At 48.6% G+C, this 23268-nt stretch overlaps 1 protein-coding gene across 1 annotated transcript in view; it reads left to right on the top strand.

The window, feature by feature from the left end:
• The window catches only part of LOC135543146 (solute carrier family 15 member 1-like), a 109801-nt gene that overhangs the window by 25075 nt on the left and 61458 nt on the right, over positions 1–23268 (top strand). The window contains 9 exon segments of the mRNA XM_064970226.1: positions 344–428; positions 1475–1616; positions 2401–2520; positions 2693–2792; positions 9586–9724; positions 10102–10134; positions 10261–10343; positions 13490–13576; positions 14599–14688. Of these exon segments, the coding sequence (XP_064826298.1) occupies positions 344–428; positions 1475–1616; positions 2401–2520; positions 2693–2792; positions 9586–9724; positions 10102–10134; positions 10261–10343; positions 13490–13576; positions 14599–14688 (879 nt within the window).

Genomic DNA, 23268 nt, shown 5'->3' with positions numbered 1-23268 from the left:
CTGTATTTACTAACTAGTCACTTTAATAACGTTTACATACTGCTACTCATCTCATATGTATATACTGTATTCCATTCTACTGTGTTTTAGTCAACGCCACTCCGACATTGCTCGTGCTAATATTTATATCTTTTTTAATTCCATTCTTTTACTTTTAGATTGGAGTGTATTATGTGTGTTGTTGTGAATTGTTAGATATTACTGCACTGTTGGAGCTAGAAACACAAGCATTTCGCTACACCCGCAATAACGTCTACTAAGCAAGTGTATTTGACAAATACAATGTGATTTGATTTGGTCAAATAAAGGTCAACTCCAAATGTGTTTGCTACTCTGTGTCCAGGTGGATGTGTGCGGGTATCCTCTCAGTATCTTCTTCATCGTGGTCAATGAGTTCTGTGAACGTTTCTCCTACTATGGCATGCGAGGTGAGCCAATCACACCTCTCTATGTTGACAGATAGCAGAGAGCTGAGCCAATCACACCTCTCTATGTTGACAGATAGCAGAGAGCTGAGCCAATCACACCTCTCTATGTTGACAGATAGCAGAGAGCTGAGCCAATCACACCTCTCTATGTTGACAGATAGCAGTGTTTACCACAGAATGTAAATAAGTCTTTGGTAGTTACATTTCATTGACCAATGTTAAGGACTGGTCCTGTAGATAGGTTCTGTTGTCTCCTCTAGCAGTGTTGGTCCTGTAGATGGACCTATTGATTGGTTCTGTTGTCTCCTCTAGCAGTGTTGGTCCTGTAGATGGACCTATTGAGTGGTTCTGTTGTCTCCTCTAGCAGTGTTGGTCCTGTAGATGGACATATTGAGTGGTTCTGTTGTCTACTCCAGCAGTGTTGCATATTGAGTGGTTCTGTTGTCCCCCCCAGCGGTGTTGGTCCTGTAGATTGACATATTGAGTGGTTCTGTTGTCTCCTCTAGCAGTGTTGCATATTGAGTGGTTCTGTTGTCTCCTCCAGCAGTGTTGGTCCTGTAGATGGACATATTGAGTGGTTCTGTTGTCTCCTCTAGCAGTGTTGCATATTGAGTGGTTCTGTTGTCCCCCCCAGCGGTGTTGGTCCTGTAGATGGACATATTGAGTGGTTCTGTTGTCTACTCCAGCAGTGTTGCATATTGAGTGGTTCTGTTGTCTCCTCCGGCGGTGTTGGTCCTGTAGATGGACATATTGAGTGGTTCTGTTGTCTCCTCTAGCAGTGTTGCATATTGAGTGGTTCTGTTGTCCCCCCCAGCGGTGTTGGTCCTGTAGATGGACCTATTGAGTGGTTCTGTTGTCCCCCCCAGCGGTGTTGGTCCTGTAGATGGACATATTGAGTGGTTCTGTTGTCTCCTCTAGCAGTGTTGCATATTGAGTGGTTCTGTTGTCCCCCCCAGCGGTGTTGGTCCTGTAGATGGACATATTGAGTGGTTCTGTTGTCTCCTCTAGCAGTGTTGCATATTGAGTGGTTCTGTTGTCCCCCCCAGCGGTGTTGGTCCTGTACTTCAGGTATTTCCTGAAGTGGGATGATGACCTGGCCACCTCTATCTATCACACCTTCATCGCTCTCTGCTACCTGACTCCTATACTGGGGGCCATAGTGGCAGACTCCTGGCTGGGGAAGTTCAAGTGAGTCCAAACCCAGTACATCCACATATTATCTGATCTTCCATAGGATATCTGGGGATTGTAGTTCCCTCGCTTGTAGTTGTCTGCCCTCCTGGTAAATCCCTTTCATTCGTTTTTCTCCCCCTCACACACTTTTTACTTTGCAAAAACAAACAAAATAGATAATAAAGAAAAGTTAAATAAAAAATGAACAGGAAACATAATACTCACAAAAGTTCCATATTTTGTATATTTAGTGTTTTAATGATGTGCAAATGGTTGAAGTACAAAAGGGAAAATAAATAAACATAAATATGGGTTGTATTTACAATGTTATTCATTCTTCACTGGTTGCCCTTTTCTTGTGGCAACAGGTCACAAATCTTGCTGCTGTGATGGCACACTCTGGTATTTCACCCAGTAGATATGGGCGTTTATCAAAATTGGATTTGTTTTCGAATTGTTCTCTCTCTCTCTCTCTTTGCCCTCTCTCTCTCTCGCTCCCTTTCCTCTCTCTCTCTCCCTCTCGCTCTCTCTCTCTCTTTGCCCTCTCTCTCTCTCTCTCTCTCTCTCTCCCTCTCTCCCTCACTCTCTCTCTCTCTTTGCCCTCTCTCTCCCTCACTCTCTCTCTCTCCCTCTCTCCCTCCCTCTCCTCTCCCTCACTCTCTCTCTCTCCCTCACTCTCTCTCTCCCTCTCTCCTCTCTCTCTCTTTGCCCTCTCTCCCTCTCTCTCCTCTCTCTCTCCCTCTCTCCCTCTCTCTCTCTCTCTCCCCTCTCTCTCGCTCTCTTTCCTCTCTCTCCCCAGGACTATTGTCTATTTATCCATCGTCTATACGGTGGGACAGGTCGTCATGGCAGTAAGCGCCATACACGACATCACAGACACAGACAGGGACGGGACCCCTGACAACATGACCTTCCATGTGTGAGTTCATCTGCTGTTCACCCTAAACACAACATCCTGTATAAGCCTGTACCACAGCATTGTAAAAAGATTTCAGTTGTGTAAACTTAGTCAATTCATGTTGACTCAACTCAACTATGATAAGAGTCTCATTAGTTAAACTGATAAGTGATGTGCTGTTCTCTCCCCTCAGGGCCATGTCTATGGTTGGCCTGTTCCTCATCGCTCTGGGGACGGGGGGCATCAAACCCTGTGTCGCTGCCTTTGGAGGAGACCAGTTTGAAGACCACCAGGTTGGTAACGCTAGCGGGCAGCCATTTTAGATTCGGTCTCTGCCGACCTCGGTCTTTACAGTAGTGTAGACTCCATTTTAGATTCGGTCTCTACTGACCTCGGTCTTTACAGTAGTGTAGACTCCATTTTAGAGTCTGTCTCTACTGACCTCGGTCTGTACAGTAGTGTAGACTCCATTTTAGAGTCTGTCTCTACTGACCTCGGTCTTTACAGTAGTGTAGACTCCATTTTAGAGTCTGTCTCTACTGACCTCAGTCTTTACAGTAGTGTAGACTCCATTTTAGAGTCTGTCTCTACCGACCTCGGTCTTTACAGTAGTGTAGACTCCATTTTAGAGTCTGTCTCTACCGACCTCGGTCTTTACAGTAGTGTAGACTCCATTTTAGAGTCTGTCTCTACTGACCTCGGTCTTTACAGTAGTGTAGACTCCATTTTAGAGTCTGTCTCTACCGACCTCGGCCTTTACAGTAGTGTAGACTCCATTTTAGAGTCTGTCTCTGCCGAACTCGGTCTTTACAGTAGTGTAGACTCCATTTTAGAGTCTGTCTCTACTGACCTCGGTCTTTACAGTAGTGTAGACTCCATTTTAGAGTCTGTCTCTACTGACCTCGGTCTTTACAGTAGTGTAGACTCCATTTTAGAGTCTGTCTCTACTGACCTCGGTCTGTACAGTAGTGTAGACTCCATTTTAGAGTCTGTCTCTACTGACCTCGGTCTTTACAGTAGTGTAGACTCCATTTTAGAGTCTGTCTCTACCGACCTCGGCCTTTACAGTAGTGTAGACTCCATTTTAGAGTCTGTCTCTACCGACCTCGGTCTTTACAGTAGTGTAGACTCCATTTTATAGTCTGTCTCTACCGACCTCTGTCTTTACAGTAGTGTAGACTCCATTTTAGAGTCTGTCTCTACCGACCTCGGTCTTTACAGTAGTGTAGACTCCATTTTAGAGTCTGTCTCTACTGACCTCGGTCTTTACAGTAGTGTAGACTCCATTTTAGAGTCTGTCTCTACTGACCTCAGTCTTTACAGTAGTGTAGACTCCATTTTAGAGTCTGTCTCTACTGACCTCGGTCTTTACAGTAGTGTAGACTCCATTTTAGAGTCTGTCTCTACCGACCTCGGTCTTTACAGTAGTGTAGACTCCATTTTAGAGTCTGTCTCTACTGACCTCGGTCTGTACAGTAGTGTAGACTCCATTTTAGAGTCTGTCTCTACCGACCTCGGTCTTTACAGTAGTGTAGACTCCATTTTAGAGTCTGTCTCTACTGACCTCGGTCTTTACAGTAGTGTAGACTCCATTTTAGAGTCTGTCTCTACTGACCTCGGTCTTTACAGTAGTGTAGACTCCATTTTAGAGTCTTTCTCTAATGACCTCGGTCTTTACAGTAGTGTAGACTCCATTTTAGAGTCTTTCTCTAATGACCTCGGTCTTTACAGTAGTGTAGACTCCATTTTAGAGTCTGTCTCTACCGACCTCGGTCTTTACAGTAGTGTAGACTCCATTTTAGAGTCTGTCTCTACCGACCTCGGTCTTTACAGTAGTGTAGACTCCATTTTAGAGTCTGTCTCTACCGACCTCGGTCTTTACAGTAGTGTAGACTCCATTTTAGAGTCTGTCTCTACTGACCTCAGTCTTTACAGTAGTGTAGACTCCATTTTAGAGTCTGTCTCTACTGACCTCAGTCTTTACAGTAGTGTAGACTCCATTTTAGAGTCTGTCTCTACTGACCTCGGTCTTTAAAGTAGTGTAGACTCCATTTTAGAGTCTGTCTCTACTGACCTCGGTCTTTACAGTAGTGTAGACTCCATTTTAGAGTCTGTCTCTAATGATCTCGGTCTTTACAGTAGTGTAGACTCCATTTTAGAGTCTGTCTCTACCGACCTCGGTCTTTACAGTAGTGTAGACTCCATTTTAGAGTCTGTCTCTACTGACCTCGGTCTTTACAGTAGTGTAGACTCCATTTTAGAGTCTGTCTCTAATGACCTCAGTCTTTACAGTAGTGTAGACTCCATTTTAGAGTCTGTCTCTACTGACCTCAGTCTTTACAGTAGTGTAGACTCCATTTTAGAGTCTGTCTCCACTGACCTCGGTCTTTACAGTAGTGTAGACTCCATTTTAGAGTCTGTCTCTACTGACCTCGGTCTTTACAGTAGTGTAGACTCCATTTTAGAGTCTGTCTCTACTGACCTCGGTCTTTACAGTAGTGTAGACTCCATTTTAGAGTCTGTCTCTAATGACCTCGGGCTTTACAGTAGTGTAGACTCCATTTTAGAGTCTGTCTCTACCGACCTCGGTCTTTACAGTAGTGTAGACTCCATTTTAGAGTCTGTCTCTACTGACCTCGGTCTTTACAGTAGTGTAGACTCCATTTTAGAGTCTGTCTCTACTGACCTCGGTCTTTACAGTAGTGTAGACTCCATTTTAGAGTCTGTCTCTACTGACCTCGGTCTTTACAGTAGTGTAGACTCCATTTTAGAGTCTGTCTCTACTGACCTCGGTCTTTACAGTAGTGTAGACTCCATTTTAGAGTCTGTCTCTACTGACCTCGGTCTTTACAGTAGTGTAGACTCCATTTTAGAGTCTGTCTCTACTGACCTCGGTCTTTACAGTAGTGTAGACTCCATTTTAGAGTCTGTCTCTACCGACCTCGGTCTTTACAGTAGTGTAGACTCCATTTTAGAGTCTGTCTCTACTGACCTCGGTCTTTACAGTAGTGTAGACTCCATTTTAGAGTCTGTCTCTACTGACCTCGGTCTTTACAGTAGTGTAGACTCCATTTTAGAGTCTGTCTCTACTGACCTCGGTCTTTACAGTAGTGTAGACTCCAGACTCAGGAAGTAGTGATCAGCATGGTTTATCAACGTGACTTCAGTCATTATCAGTGCTGGACCAGCAGAACACATCCCAGATGGTTGTTTAATAACCATTAACCCTGGATACCTACTGGAAGGTGCATTTAGGTCAAAGGTTATAGAGCATCATGTTGCTGAATGTGGATGAATCTCCTTGAATCTCCAGCAGAACCTTGAATCTCCAGCAGATAGATGGTTCTGCGAGCTATGGTTAGACACAAGTGTCAAGGTCAGATGTTTGCAGTTCTAAACCTGTTCTCCTGTCCATGTCTCCTGTCCATGTCTCCTGTCCATGTCTCCTGTCCTCCTGTCCTCCTGTCCATGTCTCCTGTCCTCCTGTCCATGTCTCCTGTCCTCCTGTCCTCCTGTCCATGTCTCCTGTCCTCCTGTTCTCCTGTCCTCCTGTCCTCCTGTCCATGTCTCCTGTCCTCCTGTCCTCCTGTCCATGTCTCCTGTCCATGTCTCCTGTCCTCATGTCCATGTCTCCTGTCCTCCTGTCCATGTCTCCTGTCCTCCTGTCCTCCTGTCCATGTCTCCTGTCCTCCTGTTCTCCTGTCCTCCTGTCCTCCTGTCCTCCTGTCCATGTCTCCTGTCCATGTCTCCTGTCCTCCTGTCCTCCTGTCCATGTCTCCTGTCCTCCTGTCCTGCTGTCCATGTCTCCTGTCCTCCTGTCCTCCTGTCCTCCTGTCCATGTCTCCTGTCCTCCTGTCCTCCTGTCCATGTCTCCTGTCCTCCTGTCCTCCTGTCCATGTCTCCTGTCCTCCTGTCCTCCTGTCCTCCTGTCCTCCTGTCCTCCTGTCCTCCTGTCCTCCTGTCCATGTCTCCTGTCCTCCTGTCCATGTCTCCTGTCCTCCTGTCCATGTCTCCTGTCCTCCTGTCCTCCTGTCCTCCTGTCCATGTCTCCTGTTCTCCTGTCCTCCTGTCCATGTCTCCTGCCCATGTCTCCTGTCCTCCTGTCCATGTCTCCTGTCCTCCTGTCCTCCTGTCCATGTCTCCTGTCCTCCTGTCCTCCTGTCCATGTCTCCTGTCCTCCTGTCCTCCTGTCCTCCTGTCCTCCTGTCCTCCTGTCCATGTCTCCTGTCCTCCTGTCCTCCTGTCCATGTCTCCTGTTCTCCTGTCCTCCTGTCCTCCTGTCCATGTCTCCTGTCCTCCTGTCCTCCTGTCCTCCTGTCCTCCTGTCCTCCTGTCCATGTCTCCTGTCCTCCTGTCCTCCTGTCCATGTCTCCTGTCCATGTCTCCTGTCCTCCTGTCCTCCTGTCCTCCTGTCCTCCTGTCCTCCTGTCCTCCTGTCCATGTCTCCTGTCCTCCTGTCCTCCTGTCCATGTCTCCTGTCCATGTCTCCTGTCCTCCTGTCCTGCTGTCCATGTCTCCTGTCCTCCTGTCCTCCTGTCCATGTCTCCTGTCCTCCTGTTCTCCTGTCCTCCTGTCCATGTCTCCTGTCCTCCTGTCCTCCTGCCCATGTCTCCTGTTCTCCTGTCCTCCTGTCCTCCTGTCCATGTCTCCTGTCCTCCTGTCCTCCTGTCCTCCTGTCCATGTCTCCTGTCCTCCTGTCCTCCTGTCCATGTCTCCTGTCCTCCTGTCCTCCTGTCCATGTCTCCTGTCCTCCTGTCCTGTCTCCTGTCCTCCTGTCCATGTCTCCTGTCCTCCTGTCCATGTCTCCTGTCCATGTCTCCTGTCCTCCTGTCCCTGTCCTCCTGTCCATGTCTCCTGTCCTCCTGTCCTCCTGTCCTCCTGTCCTCCTGTCCATGTCTCCTGTCCTCCTGTCCTCCTGTCCTCCTGTCCTCCTGTCCTCCTGTCTCCTGTCCTCCTGTCCTCCTGTCCATGTCTCCTGTCCTCCTGTCCTCCTGTCCATGTCTCCTGTCCTCCTGTCCTCCTGTCCTCCTGTCCTGTCCTCCTGTCCTCCTGTCCTCCTGTCCTGCTGTCCATGTCTCCTGTCCTCCTGTCCATGTCTCCTGTTCTCCTTTCCTCCTGTCCATGTCTCCTGTCCTCCTGTCCTCCTGTCCTCCTGTCCATGTCTCCTGTCCCCCTGTCCATGTCTCCTGTTCTCCTTTCCTCCTGTCCATGTCTCCTGTCCTCCTGTCCTCCTGTCCATGTCTCCTGTCTTCCTTTCCTCCTGTCCATGTCTCCTGTCCTCCTGTCCTCCTGTCCTCCTGTCCATGTCTCCTGTCCTCCTGTCCATGTCTCCTGTCCTCCTGTCCTCCTGTCCTCCTGTCCTCCTGTCCATGTCTCCTGTCCTCCTGTCCTCCTGTCTGTCTCCTGTTCTCCTGTCTTCCTGTCCTCCTGTCCTCCTGTCCTCCTGTCCTCCTGTCCATGTCTCCTGTCCTCCTGTCCTCCTGTCCTCTTGTCTCCTGTCCTCCTGTCCTCCTGTCCATGTCTCCTGTCCTCCTGTCCTCCTGTCCTCTTGTCTCCTGTCCTCCTGTCCTCCTGTCCATGTCTCCTGTCCTCCTGTCCTCTTGTCTCCTGTCCTCCTGTCCTCCTGTCCATGTCTCCTGTCCTCCTGTCCTCCTGTCCTCCTGTCCATGTCTCCTGTCCTCCTGTCCTCCTGTTCTCCTGTCCTCCTGTCCATGTCTCCTGTTCTCCTGTCCTCCTGTCCTCTTGTCTTCCTGTCCTCCTGTCCTCCTGTCCTCTTGTCTTCCTGTCCTCCTGTCCTCCTGTTCTCCTGTCCTCCTGTCCTCCTGTCCATGTCTCCTGTCCTCCTGTCCTCCTGTCCTCCTGTCCTGCTGTCCTCCTTTCCTCCTGTCCATGTCTCCTGTCCTCCTGTCCTCCTGTCCATGTCTCCTGTCCTCCTGTCCTCCTGTCCTCTTGTCTTCCTGTCCTCCTGTCCTCCTGTCCTCTTGTCTTCCTGTCCTCCTGTCCTCCTGTTCTCCTGTCCTCCTGTCCATGTCTCCTGTTCTCCTGTCCTCCTGTCCTCTTGTCTTCCTGTCCTCCTGTCCTCCTGTCCTCTTGTCTTCCTGTCCTCCTGTCCTCCTGTTCTCCTGTCCTCCTGTCCTCCTGTCCTCTTGTCTTCCTGTCCTCCTGTCCTCCTGTCCTCTTGTCTTCCTGTCCTCCTGTCCTCTTGTCTCCTGTCCTCCTGTCCTCTTGTCTCCTGTCCTCCTGTCCTCCTGTCCATGTCTCCTGTCCTCCTGTCCTCCTGTCCATGTCTCCTGTCCTCCTGTCCTCCTGTCCTCCTGTCCTCCTGTCCATGTCTCCTGTCCTCCTGTCCTCCTGTCCTCCTGTCCATGTCTCCTGTCCTCCTGTCCTCCTGTCCTCTTGTCTCCTGTCCTCCTGTCCTCCTGTCCATGTCTCCTGTCCTCCTGTCCTCTTGTCTCCTGTCCTCCTGTCCTCCTGTCCTCCTGTCCTCCTGTCCATGTCTCCTGTCCTCCTGTCCTCCTGTCCTCCTGTCCTCCTGTCCTCCTGTCCATGTCTCCTGTCCTCCTGTCCTCCTGTCCTCCTGTCTCCTGTCCTCCTGTCCTCCTGTCTTCATGTCTCCTGTCCTCCTGTCCTCCTGTCCTCCTGTCCTCCTGTCCTCCTGTCTTCCTGTCTTCCTGTCCTCCTGTCCTCCTGTCCATGTCTCCTGTCCTCCTGTCCTCCTGTCCTCCTGTCCTCCTGTCTTCCTGTCCTCCTGTCTCCTGTCCTCCTGTCCATGTCTCCTGTCCTCCTGTCCTCCTGTCCTCTTGTCTCCTGTCTTCCTGTCCTCTTGTCTCCTGTCCTCCTGTCCATGTCTCCTGTTCTCCTGTCTTCCTGTCCTCCTGTCTTCCTGTCCTCCTGTCCTCCTGTCTTCCTGTCCTCCTGTCCTCCTGTCCTCCTGTCTTCCTGTCCTCTTGTCTTCCTGTCCTCTTGTCCTCCTGTCTTCCTGTCCTCTTGTCTTCCTGTCTTCCTGTCCTCTTGTCTTCCTGTCCTCTTGTCCTCCTGTCCTCCTGTCCTCTTGTCTTCCTGTCCTCCTGTCCATACATTCTCCAGGAGAAACAGAGGAGCACATTCTTCTCCATCTTCTACCTGTCAATCAACGCTGGTAGTCTCCTGTCTACTGTCATTACACCCATCCTCAGAGGTACGACCATAACCCTAAACTAACACAATACCTGTTCTCCTGTCTACTGTCATTACACCCATCCTCAGAGGTACGACCATAACCCTAAACTAACACAATACCTGTTCTCCTGTCTACTGTCATTACACCCATCCTCAGAGGTACGACCATAACCCTAAACTAACACAATACCTGTTCTCCTGTCTACTGTCATTACACCCATCCTCAGAGGTACGACCATAACCCTAAACTAACACAATACCTGGTCAGACTTGACATTACTAACCCTAAACTAACACAATACCTGGTCAGACTTGACTCTGGTTATGCCTGTGCAATAGGGCCAGTTTCTCCATCCAATAGCGCAGTGAGCCAGAGGCATGTGTGTTCTCTCCTCCAGGCCAATGTGTATCTCCTGTCTACTGTCATTATCCTCATCCTCAGAGGCGTCCCTGCAGCCCTCATGGTGGTGGCTCTCAGTGAGTACTGTTACCACGACATGGAGGAGCTTCCTTCCTCTCCTTGCCTCTATCAGCCATCAGTATTGATCACAACTCTGTCTCTGTCTAGTTAACAGAGGTGGATGCCTTTCTGTGTTTCCACAGTCGTGTTCATTATGGGCAGTGGCATGTACAACAAGACTGCTCCTAAAGGCAACATTATGCTGGAGGTCTGCAAGTGTATCGGGGTAAGACAGTCTAATAACATACAGACAGTAAGGGGGTAAGACAGTCTAATAACATACAGACAGTAAGGGGGTAAGACAGTCTAGTAACATACAGACAGTAAGGGGGTAAGACAGTCTAATAACATACAGACAGTAAGGGGGTAAGACAGTCTAATAACATACAGACAGTAAGGGGGTAAGACAGTCTAGTAACATACAGACAGTAAGGGGGTAAGACAGTCTAATAACATACAGACAGTAAGGGATAAGACAGTCTAGTAACATACAGACAGTAAGGGATAAGACAGTCTAATAACATACAGACAGTAAGGAGGTAAGACAGTCTAATAACATACAGACAGTAAGGGGGTAAGACAGTCTAGTAACATACAGACAGTAAGGGATAAGACAGTCTAATAACATACAGACAGTAAGGAGGTAAGACAGTCTAATAACATACAGACAGTAAGGGGGTAAGACAGTCTAGTAACATACAGACAGTAAGGGGGTAAGACAGTCTAATAACATACAGACAGTAAGGGGGTAAGACAGTCTAGTAACATACAGACAGTAAGGTGGTAAGACAGTCTAGTGGCATACAGACAGTAAGGGGGTAAGACAGTCTAATAACATACAGACAGTAAGGGGGTAAGACAGTCTAATAACATACAGACAGTAAGGGGGTAAGACAGTCTAATAACATACAGACAGTAAGGGGGTAAGACAGTCAGATAGCATACAGAGAGTAAGGGGGTAAGACAGTCAGATAGCATACAGACAGTAAGGGGGTAAGACAGTCTAATAACATACAGACAGTAAGGGGGTAAGACAGTCTAATAACATACAGACAGTAAGGGGGTAAGACAGTCTAATAACATACAGACAGTAAGGGGGTAAGACAGTCAGATAACATACAGACAGTAAGGGGGTAAGACAGTCTAATAACATACAGACAGTAAGGGGGTAAGACAGTCTAATAACATACAGACAGTAAGGGGGTAAGACAGTCTAGTAACATACAGACAGTAAGGGGGTAAGACAGTCTAATAACATACAGACAGTAAGGGGGTAAGACAGTCTAGTAACATACAGACAGTAAGGGGGTAAGACAGTCTAATAACATACAGACAGTAAGGGGGTAAGACAGTCTAATAACATACAGACAGTAAGGGGGTAAGACAGTCTAGTAACATACAGACAGTAAGGGGGTAAGACAGTCAGATAGCATACAGAGAGTAAGGGGGTAAGACAGTCAGATAACATACAGACAGTAAGGGGGTAAGACAGTCTAATAACATACAGACAGTAAGGGGGTAAGACAGTCTAATAACATACAGACAGTAAGGGGGTAAGACAGTCTAGTAACATACAGACAGTAAGGGGGTAAGACAGTCTAATAACATACAGACAGTAAGGGGTAAGACAGTCAGATAACATACAGACAGTAAGGGGGTAAGACAGTCTAATAACATACAGACAGTAAGGGGGTAAGACAGTCTAATAACATACAGACAGTAAGGGATAAGACAGTCTAATAACATACAGACAGTAAGGGATAAGACAGTCTAATAACATACAGACAGTAAGGAGGTAAGACAGTCTAATAACATACAGACAGTAAGGGGGTAAGACAGTCTAGTAACATACAGACAGTAAGGGGGTAAGACAGTCTAATAACATACAGACAGTAAGGGGGTAAGACAGTCTAGTAACATACAGACAGTAAGGGGGTAAGACAGTCTAGTGGCATACAGACAGTAAGGGGGTAAGACAGTCTAATAACATACAGACAGTAAGGGGGTAAGACAGTCTAATAACATACAGACAGTAAGGGGGTAAGACAGTCTAATAACATACAGACAGTAAGGGGGTAAGACAGTCAGATAGCATACAGAGAGTAAGGGGGTAAGACAGTCAGATAGCATACAGACAGTAAGGGGGTAAGACAGTCTAATAACATACAGACAGTAAGGGGGTAAGACAGTCTAATAACATACAGACAGTAAGGGGTTAACACAGTCTAATAACATACAGACAGTAAGGGGGTAAGACAGTCAGATAGCATACAGACAGTAAGGGGGTAAGACAGTCTAATAACATACAGACAGTAAGGGGGTAACACAGTCTAATAACATACAGACAGTAAGGGGGTAAGACAGTCTAGTAACATACAGACAGTAAGGGGGTAAGACAGTCTAATAACATACAGACAGTAAGGGGGTAAGACAGTCTAGTAACATACAGACAGTAAGGGGGTAAGACAGTCTAGTGGCATACAGACAGTAAGGGGGTAAGACAGTCTAATAACATACAGACAGTAAGGGGGTAAGACAGTCTAATAACATACAGACAGTAAGGGGGTAAGACAGTCAGATAGCATACAGAGAGTAAGGGGGTAAGACAGTCAGATAACATACAGACAGTAAGGGATAAGACAGTCTAATAACATACAGACAGTAAGGGGGTAAGACAGTCTAATAACATACAGACAGTAAGGGGGTAAGACAGTCTAGTAACATACAGACAGTAAGGGGGTAAGACAGTCAGATAGCATACAGAGAGTAAGGGGGTAAGACAGTCAGATAATATACAGACAGTAAGGGGGTAAGACAGTCTAATAACATACAGACAGTAAGGGGGTAAGACAGTCTAATAACATACAGACAGTAAGGGATAAGACAGTCTAATAACATACAGACAGTAAGGGATAAGACAGTCTAATAACATACAGACAGTAAGGAGGTAAGACAGTCTAATAACATACAGACAGTAAGGGGGTAAGACAGTCTAGTAACATACAGACAGTAAGGGGGTAAGACAGTCTAATAACATACAGACAGTAAGGGGGTAAGACAGTCTAGTAACATACAGACAGTAAGGGGGTAAGACAGTCTAGTGGCATACAGACAGTAAGGGGGTAAGACAGTCTAATAACATACAGACAGTAAGGGGGTAAGACAGTCTAATAACATACAGACAGTAAGGGGGTAAGACAGTCTAATAACATACAGACAGTAAGGGGGTAAGACAGTCAGATAGCATACAGAGAGTAAGGGGGTAAGACAGTCAGATAGCATACAGACAGTAAGGGGGTAAGACAGTCTAATAACATACAGACAGTATACAGACACTATTCAGTGTTTTTGTGTTCTTTTGCTCCTCTCTAGTTTGCCATAAAGAACCGCTTCAGGCATCGCAGCAAGACGTTCCCTAAGAGAGAACACTGGATGGACTGGGCCGATGAGAAATATGACGTAGGGCCATGTTCATTGGTCAATGGGAAAACCAGCACAACCAAATTAGCAGTTCATAAAACTGGTGAAAATGAAAGGCAACTGAAGGATGTTTACAACACGGAGAACACATTAATAAATCCTTCCTCTCCTCTTCTTCCTCCTTTTTCTCTCCTCTCTGCTCTCCTCCTGCTCTCCCCCTCCTCTCTTTTCTGCTCTCCTCCTCCTCCCGTCCTCCTCTCTCCTTCCCATCTCCTCCTCCTCCCCGTCCTCCTCTCTCCTCCTCCTTCTCTCCTCTCTCCTCCTCCTCCCGTCCTCCTCTATCCTCCTCCTCTCCTTTCTTCTCTCCTCCTCCTCCCCGTCCTCCTCTCTCCTCCTCCTTCTTCTCTCCCCTCTCCTCTTCCTCCTGTCCTCCTCTCTCTCTCCTCCTCCTCTCCTTTATTCTCTCCTCCTCCTCCCGTCCTCCTCTCTCGCCCTCCTCTCCTTTCTTCTCTCCTCCCCCTCCCCGTCCTCCCCTCTCCTCTTCCTCCCATCCTCCTCTCTCCTCCTTTCCTTTCTTCTCTCTTCCTCCTCCCCGTCCTCCTCTCTCCTCTTCCTCCCATCCTCCTCTCTCCTCCTCCTTCTTCTCTCCCCTCTCCTCTTCCTCCTGTCCTCCTCTCTCCTCCTCCTCTCCTTTCTGCTCTCCTCTTCCTCCTGTCCTCCTCTCTCCTCCTCCTCTCCTTTCTGCTCTCCTCCTCCTCCTCCTCCTCCTCCCCATCCTCCCCTCTCCTCTTCCTCCCATCCTCCTCTCTCCTCCTCTCCTTTCTGCTCTCCTCCTCCCATCCTCCTCTCTCCTCCTCCTCTCCTTTCTTCTCTCCTCCTCCTCCCATCCTCCTCTCTCCTCCTCTCCTTTCTGCTCTCCTCCTCTCTCCTCCTCCTCTCTTTCTGCTCTCCTCCTCCCATCCTCCTCTCTCCTTCTCCTCTCCTCCTCCCGTCCTCCTCTCTCCCCCTCCTCTCCTTTCTTCTCTCCTCCCATCCTCCTCTTTCCTCCTCCTCTCCTCCAGAAATTGCTGGTGGCCCAGGTGAAGATGGTGCTGAAGGTTCTGTTTCTCTACATCCCCCTTCCCATGTTCTGGACTCTGTTTGACCAACAGGTAAGAACCCTAACCCTAAACCCATCCATCTAAGTAACATAATAAAAAAATCCCCATCAAAATGTGTCAGTTTAATCTAGAGATATCTGTTTCAGCTAGAGAGATCTGTTTCAGCTAGACAGATCTGTTTCAGCTAGAGATATCTGTTTCAGCTAGAGAGATCAGTTTCAGCTAGACAGATCAGTTTCAGCTAGACAGATCAGTTTCAGCTAGACAGATCTGTTTCAGCTAGATAGATCAGTTTCAGCTAGATAGATCTGTTTCAGCTAGAGAGATCAGTTTCAGCTGGAGAGATCAGTTTCAGCTAGAGAGATCTGTTTCAGCTAGACAGATCTGTTTCAGCTAGAGATATCTGTTTCAGCTAGAGAGATCAGTTTCAGCTAGACAGATCAGTTTCAGCTAGACAGATCTGTTTCAGCTAGAGAGATCAGTTTCAGCTGGAGAGATCCGTTTCAGCTACATAGATCTGTTTCAGCTAGACAGATCAGTTTCAGCTAGACAGATCAGTTTCAGCTAGAGAGATAGGTTTCAGCTAGACAGATCAGTTTCAGCTAGACAGATCTGTTTCAGCTAGACAGATCTGTTTCAGCTAGATAGATCTGTTTCAGCTAGACAGATCTGTTTCAGCTAGATAGATCTGTTTCAGCTACATAGATCTGTTTCAGCTAGACAGATCAGTTTCAGCTAGACAGATCTGTTTCAGCTAGATAGATCTGTTTCAGCTAGAGAAATCAGTTTCAGCTGGAGAGATCAGTTTCAGCTAGACAGATCAGTTTCAGCTAGAGAGATAGTTTTCAGCTAGACAGATCAGTTTCAGCTAGACAGATCGGTTTCAGCTAGACAGATCTGTTTCAGCTAGATAGATCTGTTTCAGCTAGACAGATCTGTTTCAGCTAGATAGATCTGTTTCAGTTACATAGATCTGTTTCAGCTAGACAGATCAGTTTCAGCTAGACAGATCTGTTTCAGCTAGATAGATCTGTTTCAGCTAGAGAAATCAGTTTCAGCTGGAGAGATCAGTTTCAGCTACATAGATCTGTTTCAGCTAGACAGATCAGTTTCAGCTAGACAGATCTGTTTCAGCTAGACAGATCTGTTTCAGCTAGAGAAATCAGTTTCAGCTGGAGAGATCAGTTTCAGCTGGAGAGATCAGTTTCAGCTACATAGATCTGTTTCAGCTAGACAGATCAGTTTCAGCTAGACAGATCAGTTTCAGCTAGACAGATCAGTTTCAGCTAGAGAGATCGGTTTCAGCTAGAGAAATCAGTTTCAGCTGGAGAGATCAGTTTCAGCAAGAGAGATCAGTTTCAGCTACATAGATCTGTTTCAGCTAGACAGATCTGTTTCAGCTAGACAGATCAGTTTCAGCTAGACAGATCAGTTTCAGCTAGAGAGATCGGTTTCAGCTAGACAGATCAGTTTCAGCTAGACAGATCTGTTTCAGCTGGAGAGATCAGTTTCAGCAAGAGAGATCAGTTTCAGCTACATAGATCTGTTTCAGCTAGACAGATCTGTTTCAGCTAGACAGATCAGTTTCAGCTAGACAGATCAGTTTCAGCTAGAGAGATCGGTTTCAGCTAGACAGATCAGTTTCAGCTAGACAGATCAGTTTCAGCTGGAGAGATCAGTTTCAGCTACATAGATCTGTTTCAGCTAGACAGATCAGTTTCAGCTGGAGAGATCAGTTTCAGCTACACAGATCAGTTTCAGCTAGACAGATCAGTTTCAGCTGGAGAGATCAGTTTCAGCTACATAGATCTGTTTCAGCTAGAGAAATCAGTTTCAGCTAGACAGATCAGTTTCAGCTAGAGAGATCGGTTTCAGCTAGACAGATCAGTTTATGGTACAGATATCAATCTAAGATAGATATATTTTTGCATTGGCTGCGTCTCAATCCAATCGTCCGCTGATGTTCTGCATCGGCAGTGAAAGGTGGCTGAGCGAGAACGCTGTTTGGCAGACCATGAGACACTTCATCTGAAGGTACCCGGTGCTGGTTTGAAAAATGAATGGAATTATGAAGGTAGATTTGAACCGACCCACAAAATGGGGTAAATATGTGTAAAGAAAATGACATATGTATTTATATTGCCTGAGCTTCGTTATATCTCCTAAATACAGGAGAGATCTGTATCACTTCAAAACCTTCTTCTTTATGATTTACTTGTTGACCGTCTTTTGTTGCCATTTCTGAACGTGCTACTCAGTGGCATTTCTAACCCCTAACCCCTAACCCTAACCTTAACCCCTAACCCTAACCTCTAACCCTAACCCTAACCCTAACCCCTAACCTTAACCCCTAACCCTAACCCCTAACCTTAACCCCTAACCCTAACCCCTAACCCCTAACCTTAACCCCTAATCCCTAACCCTAAACCCTAACCCCTAACCCTATCTCCTAACCCTAACCCCTAACCTTAACCCATTTCTGAACGTGCTACTCAGTGGCATTCTAACCCCTAACCCCCCTAACCCTAACCCCTAACCCTAACCCTAACCCCTAACCTTAACCCTAACCCTAACCCCTAACCCCTAACCTTAACCCCTAACCTTAACCCTAACCCTAACCTTAACCCATTTCTGAATGTGCTACTCAGTGGCATTCTAACCCTAACCCCTAACCCCTAACCCTAACCCCTAACCCATTTCTGAACGTGCTACTCAGTGGCATTCTACGGGCTATAGTAGTAGAGGTTATACCTAAAGGGGTATACCTAAAGGGGTATAACCCTAACCCCGAACCCTAACCCTAACCTTAACCCTAACCCCTAACCTTAACCCTTCACCCTAACCTTAACCCTAACCCCTAACCCTAACCCCTAACCTTAACCCCTAACCCTAACCCCGAACCCTAACCCCTAAACCTAACCCCTAAGACTACTCACCCTAACCCCTAAGACTACTCACCTTAACCCCTAACCCCTAAGACTACTCGCCCTAACCCCTAACCCCAAACCCCTAAGACTACTCACCCTAACCCCTAACCCCAAACCCCTAACCCCTAACCCTAACCCCTAAGACTACTCACCCTAACCCCTAAGACTACTCACCCTAAGCCCTAACCCCTAAGACTACTCACCCTAACCCCTAAGACGACTCACCTTAACCCCTAACCCCAAACCCCAAACCCCTAACCCCTAACTCTAACCCCAAAGACTACTCACCCTAACCCCTAAACCCTAAGACTACTCACCCTAACCCCTAACCCCCAAGAATACTCACCCTAACCCCTAAGACTACTCACCCTAACCCCTAATGCCTAACCCCTAACCCCTAAGACTACTCACCCTTACCCCTAACCCCTAAGACTACTCGCCCTAACCCCTAACCCCAAACCCCTAAGACTACTCACCCTAACCCCTAACCCCTAACCCCAAACCCCTAACCCCTAACCCTAACCCCTAAGACTACTCACCCTAACCCCTAAGACTACTCACCCTAAGCCCTAACCCCTAAGACTACTCACCCTAACCCCTAAGACGACTCACCTTAACCCCTAACCCCAAACCCCAAACCCCTAACTCTAACCCCAAAGACTACTCACCCTAACCCCTAAACCCTAAGACTACTCACCCTAACCCCTAACCCCCAAGACTACTCACCCTAACCCCTAATGCCTAACCCCTAAGACTACTCATCCCTTACCCCTAACCCCTAAGACTACTCACCCTAACCCCTAACCCCCAAGACTACTCACCCTAACCCCTAAGACTACTCACCCTAACCCCTAATGCCTAACCCCTAACCCCTAAGACTACTCACCCTTACCCCTAACCCCTAAGACTACTCACCCTAACCCCTAACCCCAATCAGCCCTGCTTGATTTTAAGGATACTTTGTGCACAGGAGCTGTGCCATAGAACCACAGACTACACCTTGTCAGTAGACTGAGCTGTGCCATAGAACCACAGCCTACACCTTGTCAGTAGACTGAGCTGTGCCATAGAACCACAGCCTACACCTTGGCAGTAGACTGAGCTGTGCCATAGAACCACAGCCTACACCTTGGCAGTAGACTGAGCTGTGCCATAGAACCACAGACTACACCTTGGCAGTAGACGGAGCTGTGCCATAGAACCACAGCCTACACCTTGGCAGTAGACTGAGCTGTGCCATAGAACCACAGCCTACACCTTGGCAGTAGACTGAGCTGTGCCATAGAACCACAGCCTACACCTTGGCAGTAGACTGAGCTGTGCCATAGAACCACAGACTACACCTTGGCAGTAGACTGAGCTGTGCCATAGAACCACAGCCTACACCTTGGCAGTAGACTGAGCTGTGCCATAGAACCACAGCCTACACCTTGGCAGTAGACTGAGCTGTGCCATAGAACCACAGCCTACACCTTGGCAGTAGACTGAGCTGTGTCATAGAACCGCAGCCTACACCTTGGCAGTAGACTGAGCTGTGCCATAGAACCACAGCCTACACCTTGTCAGTAGACCGAGCTGTGCCATAGAACCACAGCCTACACCTTGTCAGTAGACCGAGCTGTGCCATAGAACCACAGCCTACACCTTGGCAGTAGACTGAGCTGTGCCATAGAACCACAGCCTACACCTTGGCAGTAGACTGAGCTGTGCCATAGAACCACAGCCTACACCTTGGCAGTAGACCAAGCTGTGCCATAGAACCACAGACTACACCTTGTCAGTAGACTGAGCTGTGCCATAGAACCAAAGCCTACACCTTGGTAGTAAACTGAGCTGTGCCATAGAACCACAGCCTACACCTTGTCAGTAGACCGAGCTGTGCCATAGAACCACAGCCTACACCTTGGCAGTAGACTGAGCTGTGCCATAGAACCACAGCCTACACCTTGTCAGTAGACTGAGCTGTGCCATAGAACCACAGCCTACACCTTGTCAGTAGACTGAGCTGTGCCATAGAACCACAGCCTACACCTTGGCAGTAGACTGAGCTGTGCCATAGAACCACAGCCTACACCTTGGCAGTAGACTGAGCTGTGCCATAGAACCACAGCCTACACCTTGGCAGTAGACTGAGCTGTGCCATAGAACCACAGCCTACACCTTGGCAGTAGACTGAGCTGTGCCATAGAACCACAGCCTACACCTTGTCAGTAGACCGAGCTGTGCCATAGAACCACAGCCTACACCTTGGCAGTAGACTGAGCTGTGCCATAGAACCACAGCCTACACCTTGTCAGTAGACTGAGCTGTGCCATAGAACCACAGACTACACCTTGGCAGTAGACTGAGCTGTGCCATAGAACCACAGCCTACACCTTGTCAGTAGACTGAGCTGTGCCATAGAACCACAGCCTACACCTTGTCAGTAGACTGAGCTGTGCCATAGAACCACAGCCTACACCTTGGCAGTAGACTGAGCTGTGCCATAGAAACACAGCCTACACCTTGGCAGTAGACTGAGCTGTGCCATAGAACCACAGCCTACACCTTGGCAGTAGACTGAGCTGTGCCATAGAACCACAGCCTACACCTTGGCAGTAGACTGAGCTGTGCCATAGAACCACAGACTACACCTTGGCAGTAGACTGAGCTGTGTCATAGAACCGCAGCCTACACCTTGGCAGTAGACTGAGCTGTGCCATAGAACCACAGCCTACACCTTGTCAGTAGACTGAGCTGTGCCATAGAACCACAGCCTACACCTTGGCAGTAGACTGAGCTGTGCCATAGAACCACAGCCTACACCTTGTCAGTAGACTGAGCTGTGCCATAGAACCACAGCCTACACCTTGGCAGTAGACGGAGCTGTGCCATAGAACCACAGCCTACACCTTGGCAGTAGACTGAGCTGTGCCATAGAACCACAGCCTACACCTTGGCAGTAGACGGAGCTGTGCCATAGAACCACAGCCTACACCTTGGCAGTAGACTGAGCTGTGCCATAGAACCACAGCCTACACCTTGGCAGTAGACGGAGCTGTGCCATAGAACCACAGCCTACACCTTGGCAGTAGACTGAGCTGTGCCATAGAACCACAGACTACACCTTGGCAGTAGACTGAGCTGTGCCACAGAACCACAGCCTACACCTTGTCAGTAGACTGAGCTGTGCCATAGAACAACAGCCTACACCTTGGCAGTAGACTGAGCTGTGCCATAGAACCACAGACTACACCTTGGCAGTAGACTGAGCTGTGCCATAGAACCACAGCCTACACCTTGTCAGTAGACTGAGCTGTGCCATAGAACCACAGCCTACACCTTGGCAGTAGACTGAGCTGTGCCATAGAACCACAGCCTACACCTTGGCAGTAGACTGAGCTGTGCCATAGAACCACAGCCTACACCTTGGCAGTAGACTGAGCTGTGCCATAGAACCACAGCCTACACCTTGGCAGTAGACGGAGCTGTGCCATAGAACCACAGCCTACACCTTGTCAGTAGACTGAGCTGTGCCATAGAACCACAGCCTACACCTTGTCAGTAGACTGAGCTGTGCCATAGAACCACAGCCTACACCTTGTCAGTAGACTGAGCTGTGCCATAGAACCACAGCCTACACCTTGGCAGTAGACTGAGCTGTGCCATAGAACCACAGCCTACACCTTGGCAGTAGACTGAGCTGTGCCATAGAACCACAGCCTACACCTTGGCAGTAGACTGAGCTGTGCCATAGAACCACAGCCTACACCTTGGCAGTAGACTGAGCTGTGCCATAGAACCACAGCCTACACCTTGGCAGTAGACTGAGCTGTGCCATAGAACCACAGCCTACACCTTGGCAGTAGACTGAGCTGTGCCATAGAACCACAGCCTACACCTTGTCAGTAGACTGAGCTGTGCCATAGAACCACAGCCTACACCTTGGCAGTAGACTGAGCTGTGCCATAGAACCACAGCCTACACCTTGTCAGTAGACTGAGCTGTGCCATAGAACCACAGCCTACACCTTGGCAGTAGACTGAGCTGTGCCATAGAACCACAGCCTACACCTTGGCAGTAGACTGAGCTGTGCCATAGAACCACAGCCTACACCTTGTCAGTAGACCGAGCTGTGCCATAGAACCACAGCCTACACCTTGGCAGTAGACTGAGCTGTGCCATAGAACCACAGCCTACACCTTGGCAGTAGACTGAGCTGTGCCATAGAACCACAGCCTACACCTTGTCAGTAGACTGAGCTGTGCCATAGAACCACAGCCTACACCTTGGCAGTAGACTGAGCTGTGCCATAGAACCACAGCCTACACCTTGTCAGTAGACTGAGCTGTGCCATAGAACCACAGCCTACACCTTGGCAGTAGACTGAGCTGTGCCATAGAACCACAGCCTACACCTTGTCAGTAGACTGAGCTGTGCCATAGAACCACAGCCTACACCTTGGCAGTAGACTGAGCTGTGCCATAGAACCACAGCCTACACCTTGGCAGTAGACGGAGCTGTGCCATAGAACCACAGCCTACACCTTGGCAGTAGACTGAGCTGTGCCATAGAACCACAGCCTACACCTTGGCAGTAGACGGAGCTGTGCCATAGAACCACAGCCTACACCTTGGCAGTAGACTGAGCTGTGCCATAGAACCACAGCCTACACCTTGGCAGTAGACTGAGCTGTGCCACAGAACCACAGCCTACACCTTGTCAGTAGACTGAGCTGTGCCATAGAACAACAGCCTACACCTTGGCAGTAGACTGAGCTGTGCCATAGAACCACAGACTACACCTTGGCAGTAGACTGAGCTGTGCCATAGAACCACAGCCTACACCTTGGCAGTAGACTGAGCTGTGCCATAGAACCACAGCCTACACCTTGGCAGTAGACTGAGCTGTGCCATAGAACCACAGCCTACACCTTGGCAGTAGACTGAGCTGTGCCATAGAACCACAGCCTACACCTTGGCAGTAGACTGAGCTGTGCCATAGAACCACAGCCTACACCTTGGCAGTAGACTGAGCTGTGCCATAGAACCACAGCCTACACCTTGTCAGTAGACTGAGCTGTGCCATAGAACCACAGCCTACACCTTGTCAGTAGACTGAGCTGTGCCATAGAACCACAGCCTACACCTTGGCAGTAGACTGAGCTGTGCCATAGAACCACAGCCTACACCTTGTCAGTAGACTGAGCTGTGCCACAGAACCACAGCCTACACCTTGTCAGTAGACCGAGCTGTGCCACAGAACCACAGCCTACACCTTGTCAGTAGACTGAGCTGTGCCATAGAACCACAGCCTACACCTTGTCAGTAGACGGAGCTGTGCCATAGAACCACAGCCTACACCTTGGCAGTAGACTGAGCTGTGCCATAGAACCACAGCCTACACCTTGTCAGTAGACTGAGCTGTGCCATAGAACCACAGCCTACACCTTGTCAGTAGACTGAGCTGTGCCATAGAACCACAGCCTACACCTTGTCAGTAGACACAGAGCTGTGCCATAGAACCACAGCCTACACCTTGGCAGTAGACTGAGCTGTGCCATAGAACCACAGCCTACACCTTGTCAGTAGACTGAGCTGTGCCATAGAACCACAGCCTACACCTTGTCAGTAGACTGAGCTGTGCCATAGAACCACAGCCTACACCTTGCAGTAGACTGAGCTGTGCCATAGAACCACAGCCTACACCTTGTCAGTAGACTGAG

This window comes from Oncorhynchus masou, chromosome 7, assembly GCF_036934945.1.
Source record: "Oncorhynchus masou masou isolate Uvic2021 chromosome 7, UVic_Omas_1.1, whole genome shotgun sequence".
Taxonomy (NCBI): Eukaryota; Metazoa; Chordata; class Actinopteri; order Salmoniformes; family Salmonidae; genus Oncorhynchus; species Oncorhynchus masou.
Note: the sequence above shows the minus strand (reverse complement) of the source record. Positions and strands in the feature narration are given on the sequence as shown.